Source organism: Calypte anna, chromosome 1, assembly GCF_003957555.1.
Source record: "Calypte anna isolate BGI_N300 chromosome 1, bCalAnn1_v1.p, whole genome shotgun sequence".
Lineage (NCBI taxonomy): Eukaryota > Metazoa > Chordata > Aves > Apodiformes > Trochilidae > Calypte > Calypte anna.
In genome coordinates, this window is record NC_044244.1 from 73,294,648 (window position 1) to 73,304,603 (window position 9,956).

The 9,956-nt window shown below is 36.8% G+C and overlaps 1 protein-coding gene across 1 annotated transcript in view; it reads left to right on the top strand.

Moving 5' to 3' along the window:
* Positions 1 to 9,520, top strand: part of PROS1 (protein S) — a 30,266-nt gene extending 20,746 nt beyond the window's left edge. Inside the window, exons 11-15 of the mRNA XM_030469653.1 lie at positions 512 to 679; positions 1,695 to 1,863; positions 3,094 to 3,242; positions 3,990 to 4,203; positions 7,094 to 9,520. Of these exons, the coding sequence (XP_030325513.1) occupies positions 512 to 679; positions 1,695 to 1,863; positions 3,094 to 3,242; positions 3,990 to 4,203; positions 7,094 to 7,239 (846 nt within the window). The 3' untranslated portion in view covers positions 7,240 to 9,520. The remainder of the gene's footprint in view (positions 1 to 511; positions 680 to 1,694; positions 1,864 to 3,093; positions 3,243 to 3,989; positions 4,204 to 7,093) is intronic.
* The last annotated feature ends 436 nt before the right edge of the window (positions 9,521 to 9,956 follow it).

Sequence of the window (9,956 nt, forward strand, 5' to 3'; positions counted from 1 at the left end):
GGCTGGTTTTAAAGTGGGGTGGAAGAAGTTAGGATTCTGCACATCCCTTCTGTTTCAATTCAGTCCAACTTCTTTGAGATTAAAAATCTACTTTGATTCCTTGCAATAGCAGGAGTATTTGTCAAACTTGTTTTGTCTGTGTCCCACCTGAAGATTCAGTCCTCTGTAGCATGGAGAACTGTATGCCAAACATGGACTAGATATAGAGAAATTGTAGAAATAGGCTTCTTGAAAACTCTAATGCTTAAAGCACATTAATCAGCTTGCATGGGTTTTCCCAGGCACAGGGTAGGGATAGAATGGAAGATCATCCTTCTCTGGGTGCCCATATATATGGACAGTTGTCATCATTCCAGTTTAAATATGCTGTAAATATTGACTGCATTAAAACTGTTTTACAAGTTATTTAGAGAAACATCACTAATGCTTCACACAGGTATGTAATTAGTATTTAAAATATTCTACTTCTTTGTATGTGTATATAATGTAATTGTTTTTTATTTAATTCTAGATATCAGTTGAAGAACTAGAACACAGCATCAGTGTAAAAATAGCTAAGGAAGCTGTGATGAGTATTAACAGCCCAGGAACTCTTTTTAAACAATCACAAGGTTTCTTGGAAACTAAGGTGTACATTGCAGGATTACCTCGCAAAGTGGGCAACACTCTTGTTAAACAGGTAACTAAAATAACAGAATGGTATTAAACAATATTACTAATCACATTATTAAATCACTGTTTTGAAGATAGATGTGTGAAGCCTTTCAGTCTGTCTTCAGTTAGGTTTGAGTTATAAAAACACAGCACTTACAGTCTAATATTTCAGAATTCAGTGGTCTGCCTCCTAATATATTTTTAAGATTCCCTAAATTACCACCATTTCTGCTGCAACAGCATTTCAGAGTGATTCATATTTCTGGTGCTGGCTTTTGCTAGACTCTGAATAGGTATGGAGCTCTCTGTGCAGGCAACACAATGAGCTTTCATTTTTACTACATTTTATAATAGTCCAGGCTAGACAAGGCCCACAATTTTTCCAGTCTTCCATGCTCAATATCTGTCTTATGCTGGCTATGGGTACAGTCAAGTTGTTCTGACTATCTGCTTCTCAGTCCAGGAGCTTTCAAACTGATGGGAAGTCTATACAGAGAGGCAAAAAATAATGGTGAAATAATGGAGGCTGCGCCTTTTAAAAGCAAACAAACCCAAACAAACAAACAAAAAACCCCACAAAAGAAGTCAATTTTGGCTCAAAAGTGAAGGGGAAAAAATGTGATATAACAATATAACAACATCCTCTTACCCAATAGAAAGTCATTCCAGGAATGTCTTTGTAGTTCGGTACAAGGAGGTGAAACCTTGAACCAGGAGCAGTGCTAGTGATCACTTTCAGCTGTAGAAGAGCTTTTGTGATGTGAACAAAAGGGCAGCATGAGGTTTAAAAATGGAAGCAATCTTTTTTGTACAGATTGCTAGCATCAAAATGGGAAATGTTACTAAATCAGAAAAACCTTTTGAAGGCTGAAGTACTAAGTGGATGCTATTTGTTCTCTCCCAGCATCAGTGCTGTAACCTGTAGCATTGATAAGGCTATTAGCTACCCAGAAGTAAGTCAATAGGCAACATAATGCCTTTTTATTGATATTTTTGAAACAACTTTGGATGCAGCACCTAATGCTGTCATTTTTCTATAGATTAACCCTCGTCTAGATGGATGCATTCGTGCTTGGAACCTGATGAATCAGGGACATTCAGGTGTAAAAGAAGTTATTCAAGAAAAGCAAAGCAAACACTGCTTAGTATCAGTGGGGAGAGGATCCTTCTACCCTGGCACAGGAATGGCAAAGTTTCACCTAAACTATAGTGAGTATTTTTCAGTCTATTCCTATTTTTGCTGTACCAGTGATGGAACTAATGAACTGTTAAAAGAGAGACACATGCATAGACCGCTGCATCCAGCAATTGTTCTCGTAACTTCAGTTAGAAAATTGCTTGAATGAGAATTCTGATCCTATTGGGTATCCTTTATGTAATACCAAATGTTTTAGGTTTCTTAACATGCAAAGGATAGGCACTGTTGACCACATTAACTTCCAAAAGATCTAATTCTCTCCTCTGTTCTTCACTGGGAAAAGTTATCATTTTAGTGACAGAAAAATATTAGAAATGGAGAAAAGGATCACCTGTAGCTTTGTGTGTGCAGTTCTGTATTCTGTCTAGAGGTTTTAGGTGCATCTCTTGTTTCTTCCTGAATCCAAAGCTTTCTTGCCTGACCTCCTGCCGTAATTTCAAAATACCCAATCCAGGATCTCCTTGTGCATGACTGAGAGCCCAGAATGAGACATGTCTTGAGCACTGTCCCAAATCCTGTTGTCATTACTCTCTTCCCTATCCTCAGTACTATGCTACCCTTGAACCCTGCTCTGATCCAAAATCCTTTTCTCATCCCAGGACTTACTATTCTTTCCTAAACCCGTTCTTTAAATTCCCTAGCCCACTTAACTTTCTCCAGCTTATGTCAGAGCTTCCTACACCACTCAAGTTTCCTCAACTTTCTTCCCATTCATTTGCAGACACAATGCTGCCGTGACTCCTCTTGACCTTTGTGTTCAGGGCTGCTGCCATGACTTCACCCTGTCCTTTCCATTCTCACCACCTCCCCAGTTCCCAAATCAAAGGGTCTGACTACACCTACTGCTGCTGCTCTAGGAGCTGTTACAGCCCACTGTCTCCCAGCTTACTTAGCTTTGTGTAGGAATATAACCTCACCTCATATTTTATGATTTCTGCTTCACAAAGAAACTACTTGAAATCAAGAAACCAAAGGGGCAGGGAAGAGACACTGCAAGAAAAGATACAAAATATAAACAAATATCTCTTTAAATAGTAATTTTTATATTAGCTTCTCTATGAATGCATCATAAGAAATTATATTTGCACCATCTGCATATTTATACACCTGCATATTCTCATTTTAATAGTGGGACTGCTTTGGAATGTGTATGAGAGCTGATAAAATATGAATTTTTAACATCATATTAATTTTTCATTAATAGATGGATTTAATAATTTCATTTTTTCTTTTTAAAACAGATAATCCTGACAGTACTGAAGACTGGCTAATTAATGTGACTATGACTATTCGCCCATCCACAGATACTGGTGTTATGTTTGCTTTGGTTTCTAATGAAACAGTGCCTCTTGCTTTGTCCATAGTGGACTCTAACTCCTCTGACTCACAGGTGATCTTACAATTATCATAGCAGCTGATATGAATATAAGTCACACCTTGGTTTTGTCTCAATTTACTAGTCCATTTGTGAAAGATCAAACTGAAAACTTGCAGGGGAACTGGTAGGCTGAATTAATATTAGTAAAGCACTTAGATCATATAGTGAGGAATATGTAGAAAATATATTACTATTAGTGACTGCTACAGCAATGACTGAATGCTCAGTGCTCTTTTGTCAAGTACCATCCACTACATCATGTCTTATTTAACCTTTCCTTCCAAAAGCACAAAGCAGAAAGGGGATTTTGACAGAAGTAGAATGATGATTTTATAGTAAAGGCATCATGATAGTTTCAATTTATAAACATATCTTTTTATTATTAAAAAGCATGATTATACACCATGGCTAATTCATGCTTTTGCCTGAAATAAAAATGGATAATGAGCACTTGGCTGGTTATATTTGAAGCTGTAGCAGTACTTTTTTGTCTTTAAGAGAAACAGGCTCTCACATAAGAACCATAAGCAGAGGTGTTTTGGGTTTTTTTTATAGTAAACATTCTCACTTATAAATTTAAGATTATTTAAGAATATAAATGAGTGGCATGATGTTTATACATCAGCTTTGGTAACTTTTCCAACTTAAAGTACCAGTTTTTAAAATGTGGCTTTAGCATTTCCTTTTTTTCTACTTACAAATATAAAATGAATCAGAACTAAGTATAATTTTGTGTTATATGTGACCTCTTTAATTTAGAAAATCATTGTGACTATTGGAAACATCACTGTTGCACATCTGGAATCAAAGAAGTTATGTACACCCAAAAGAGTGGTGGTTGGACTTTTAGTAACCAAAGAGCAACTTGAACTGTCTGTTGATTCACACACAGACAGAAGCACTTCGGAGCAATTGTCTGTCCTCCATCAAGCAATGATGACAAGTGTTGTTACCTACTTGGGTGGCCTGCCAGGTGAATTACATTTCTTTTTCTTAACTTGATATTTACAAACTTGATTATATTGAACCTTATATCCAAGCTAGGAAAAACCTTCAACTGCACAAAAAGAAACAGGCTTTTTTCCCAAAGTGCTTCTTGTTTTTCCAGTCAGTTCAGCTTTTGAGAGTGCCTGCTTTTTAACAGCAGCATTATTAGGCCCATGAAAAGGCATGAGTTTCTCTAGGGGGTTGAATTTGGAAAATGTTTTCCTTTTTGAGTTGGGGAAGAGTGAGCATTGAGTATGTCTGAAATGCTGTCTACTGGCACAGTTTAGCAACTTCATTAAGCATGTAGGGAAACCAGGCATTTGTAAGTAAATTGTCCAAAGTGCAGAAGTTGTCAGGAATACGGTTTCAACAATTAAACTCTGGGCAATAGATGACTGGCAAACTTTAAGGGTAAGAAAATGTGTTGAAAGAGCAAATATTTTGTTTTAGACAACCCACAAGTGTATCCCCAGACTAAACACTTGTACAAGCATTATTTTGTATGGGAAGTATATACATGGTTATCTATAAAGTAGTTTGACTTCAGGGTGGATCATAAAGAAAAATAGCATTGCTGTAAATGAAGATTTTTGAAAGCCCAAGATCCTCAAACCTGAAAATTGTCAGGGGAACAACATGACTACTGGGCAGGGTTTTTCTCCATCCTCTACTAGAGGTATTTTAGGAAGAGTAGATCACAATTCCTGAGGAAATCCTAGAAGTTTGACCAATACAATCTTGAATTGAAATTCATTTTACATGCAGGCTGTAGTGTTACAGCACTGCCCCAGCTATAGCTGGTCTTCATATGCAGTGTATTCCTTCTGCAGGAGATAATGGTGCACAGGAGCATAAAGAGGGGAGGAACTGTGTATCCTTTGGAGATGGTCTCTTTAGGTATTTCCTCCAAAGTAGCGTACAGAGGGAAGGTAGGGTTATGGTTCCATCCTCTAGACTTGCTCATCAGAAGCAAAGTGTTTAGGGCAGCAGAGCAGGTACCAGAGCCTCTGTCTGAAATGATGATTGCTCATATATTGGTATTTACTTGTTATCTACGAGTCTTCATAGACTTCCTAATCAAGGACATAACAAGATTTAAATAACAAATTCAACAACTACTCCTCATAATTTTATTTTTGAATGGATATGCAATCTCTTGGAAACCAGGTAGCCAGGTGAGTTCAACTCAAATGGAATGTTTAGAATGAGAAAAATGCACTAATTTTGCAGTACATTCACATACCACAATAGATAAGCATCAGTATTTTTGTAATACCAGCTGCCTTCTAAAATAAGAGATGAAGTCAGCATTACTTAGGAGAGGTGAGTCAGGAGGTTAACTGAGCTATAGTAACTTTAATAAGATTCTGGTCGTTTCTTAGACCTTTTAATCTCTGTGATATTTAAAGGATTCTTTCTGTTTCCAGCCACAGAATAATTGGCATTATTGAACTGGAGTAACTGAACCCTGGGTTCAGTTATGCTCCTCAAATAGATAAGAAGCAAATGTTAGTTACTTGCTGCTCCTTGAAAGTAATCTATCAGTTTTAAAAGGTATCTTCACCTTTCAAATCAACGAAAAAACTTGGTATGTGTAAACAATTTCTGTTTAGAGGTCACAAAAAAGCAACAACCATGCTCCCCATGTTTATCAAAGGAGCCTCTTTCACAACATCCTCTGTTACCAGAGAAAAAGTAATGCAGAAAAAGTACTTCAGGTCCCAAGTAAAGCAAGTATGACTACACTGGTTCACACATTCATTCTCACTTATGCCTAAAAAACCTCTGTGATTAGTGATCTATATAAAAGTAGTAGGTAAGGATGCTCACACTGAGCTACAGTGTAGAGAGCTCTGTGATTGAAGGCATCTAACAAAAATACTCCATTTCATGAAGACCAGAAGTCCTCAAACCAATAACAGTATTGGGAGAATGCTGCTTTGTTAATTGATTCAACACAACCAGTGCAGGCTAAATGAGACTTGGACAATTCTATAAAAGGAGTGTTGTCACTGGAGCAAAAAGAACAGAAGAGCACAATTCTACAGGACTGTTTGTATACTGCCTCAGCTTACAGGAAAATAAAATTACAAGGAAGCAACATTTCTTGTTCCCTTGACCATCAAGTCTATCTTCTAGGAGGGACAGGATGATAAACATCTTAAGATCAGCCTCTTGGCAACCTCCTAGTTGCTGAAGGTACTTGGGTCACTGTATGTCTACCTATCTAGCTGTACCTGAAAACCTCAGAATTTGCCTGCTTGATATTGTGCTTAACATACTGTTTCCTGGAAACAGTATTTATTATCTGACATTGCTGTAACACAAAAAAATATCTAAATGAGCAACAGATAAAGTAAGTCTTTCACAAAAAAATTCACTTGGAAGAAGCCATAAGGAAGCAGTAAAATGTGTAGAGTTCCCAGGGGTCCCCTATCTGAGAACTTGCAAATTTTTATCCAGAGTACCTTTCTGGCAAAAGGAAGATGGCTCTTTCTGTGACCTCTAAATCTGTAAACATCTGTTTTTAAGTCAGAACAAGAACAGTGGGCTCCAGGAAACAAACTATTGGTTTACTGTTGTTAATACAGAAAAGCCTACTATGAAAAATATTCACACAGCTAGGTTTTTGGATGGGAGAAGACTTCTAATACGTATTTCAAATTTTACTGACCTTTCTCAGCTTTCCTGACTTAATTTCAATCCTAAAGAAAAGTGAGAACAATTTAAGTATTTCTGCCAGTTTGCTCTTTTCTCCCATGGATGACTAATGGCTGGGGAATAGAGCGTTCCCCATGTTTTTGGCTAATCTGAAAAATACCCAAGGATTTTCATGACTTGGCCTAATAAACTGAATTGCATGTTTTTCTGTGCAGATGTTCCTCTGGGTGCTACGCTAGTAACTGCTTTTTATAATGGCTGCATGGAGGTGAAGGTCAACGACAGACAGCTGGATCTGGATGAAGCTGTTTCTAAACACAATGACATTAGATCTCATTCGTGCCCACTGATTATGCAGTAACCGTTCGATTCTTAATTTAACCTTTTTCTTTCAGATACAATCTGTGTACTTAGTCACACGCCATAATGAAGTCTGTATTATTTTATTCAAAATGTGCCAGGAAAATAATCAACAGAGTGGTTTTCTTCCTTTTATATAGAACGTGGGAAAAGCTTCCCCTTACTTTTCATCTATAAAGAGACAATCGAGATCAAAATTCTATAAAATATTTTTTGTATTCATATCAGTGATAAATCTTGCAGTTAGATTTCTAATTTATATTCCATGCTTATACTATGCCCATTTATATTTAGTTTGGAGAAGTTTTGTTTTGGGAAGTTCTGTTTAGAACCCATGTTACTTACTTTTCATATATCAGCATAAAGTTTTAAGTTGCCAATTTTGGTAATGTATTTGAAACAAAACCATTCTCATTAAGCTTTTCCAAGCATAACACATGAAATCTCTATTGGTTTTGTAATAAGTGCTTTTAGTAAAGGAAAAAAATATTCCTGAATCCAGAGCCCAAGCTCTCTGTGAATATGTTTACAAGTTGTATCAATATTGGGAAAGCAACTTCAAAATGGGAATGTTTTCATATGTAGCTCAGCTTTTGAAAATGCTCTTGTTATGCTGCTTCTACCAGCTTTCATTCTTCTAGCTTAGGAACCCAGCTTCAGATTTTTAACAGTGTTGTGGATCAGGTCAAGTAATTTGCTTTCAGAAGAGGTAAAAATATACCCCAGGCACTTTTGGAAAACACAAGAGATGACATGAAGGAAGGAACTCTGGTCTTCATAACAGGATGTCAAACTAGAATTTGCTAAGCAAAGCTGAGAAATTGTGGCAAACATTTCTTCCATTTGTGACAAATCTAGCACTCCTCAATAAGAGCACTCTCTAATGGTCCATCCTATTCCCTTTATTTAGGTCTACCTTGCATTCACAGAGCCCCTACAGAGATATAGTTATGAGCCCTGTTGTAGCTGTGTTTCTGATGTACTTGAAAGCCTAAATTTTGCTAGTTACATCAGAATGTAAAGCCATATTCTGCTCAGCCAACTTTAATGGATCAGGTAATTAGAAAAATATTGTTTTCCTCAGGTGTACTCATTTCAAGCATTTCTAATATTTCTTTAACATCACTGGAGTGTTCTTTCTATTTCCAGTCCCCTTTTCACACAACCAGAAGCCTCTCTGTGCAGCTCACCTAGTGGTTCTCTTAACCCCAAACCAAATCAATAGCCAGAGAATTGCTGTAAGCAAGGAATCTATGCTCTCATCCATCAATCAGAGAGACATTTATTTGCAAGACTTCTTGACCCAAGTTTTGCTTTCTTCACTTGAGACATTGAAGTGGAAATATATGTACTAAACGATGGATTGTGACAATTCTGATTTTGAAGATTGCCTTTCTCCAGAGACATTCCCAGTGACATTAGCGAGGTTTCATTGTTGAGTACTAACTTCAGTATATCAGTGTTGCAGAATCTGAGCCCATCTTTCAACATTATTACTTTGTCTGAGGTTATTGTGAATTTCACTTTCCATTTGTGCGATGGATTTGCTCTGACTTTTGCACCAGCCAGCCTCAGTACAGCCTCTCAATCTGCCCAACGCTTGGTTCATCCATAGCTGCTTATTAGAAGCCATACTGCATGGCTGACACCCAGGGCCTGATTGCCTAGTGCACTTTTCTAGAATAGCATGTAAAAATGCTTTGATTTTTACATATTCCATGGAGGGGAGCATCCTTTCCCACTTTATTCCCATCCCCCCCAAAACATTCTTCATTTAGGTTTAAGTTGAAGAATAATGACTAAAACAAGCAGGTTTTCCATGCAAGACGGAGACAAATTGGGACTTCTGACATCAAATACACATGTGATTATTTCATTTTAAGTATCTCAGAGTCACCCACTGAATTCTGGCAAGCCCTTGAGTCATCCTCTTTGCCTTTTAAAACAAATGCAGAAATTATTAGATGAGGAACACTGAAGTATCAGCAATAAAATAAAAACTTATGTCAGCCTGTGCAAACAGGAGAAAAGGTTTGGTTGGTTTTAGGGTTTTTTTTGTTTGTTTAAATGCAGTAAATAGTGTATAGATGAAATTAAATGATTTTTGTTTTGTTTGATTTTCCCTGCACAAACATCATTGCTTTTGTGGTTCCATGGAATAATTTTTAGTGTTTGGTAGTTATAATGAAACCTTGCAGGTTTTTTTTATTTTCATATGTAAAAGTGCCTCCTAATTGTAAGAATTAAATAAAGCAGCATTTGCAAGTTTCTATTCATTTTAAGTTGTATTTGGATATCTTTGTTCATTGCAAGACTTGTTCTAGTGGCTAAATAGCTTACTTAGGAGACTGTGGTCATCTTCAGCATCAAAGAAAAGAATTGGCTCAAATAGACTATCCAAACAGAATTGAATAGAATTGGCTATCCAAATAGACATTCCTAATCTCTAGCTAAATTTTTAAGTTTTTTACTTGTATAATATTGCCTGAGGAAATTATGCTTTGCCTAAAACTGTATGTGGAATAAAGTAGATCAGTGAAAGTTACTGATTCCTATATTTTCTCCTTCATCAGATGTGTTTTACTGTATTTTAGGCATAATTATTTCAGCAAGAGCTAGTCAGTGTTTCTACAGAATAGCTGGACCTGCTCTGTGCTTTTTCACCTTCTTTGTACCAACTGTTACAGATCAGTATGTCCTAATTTTCTTGAAAGTGAA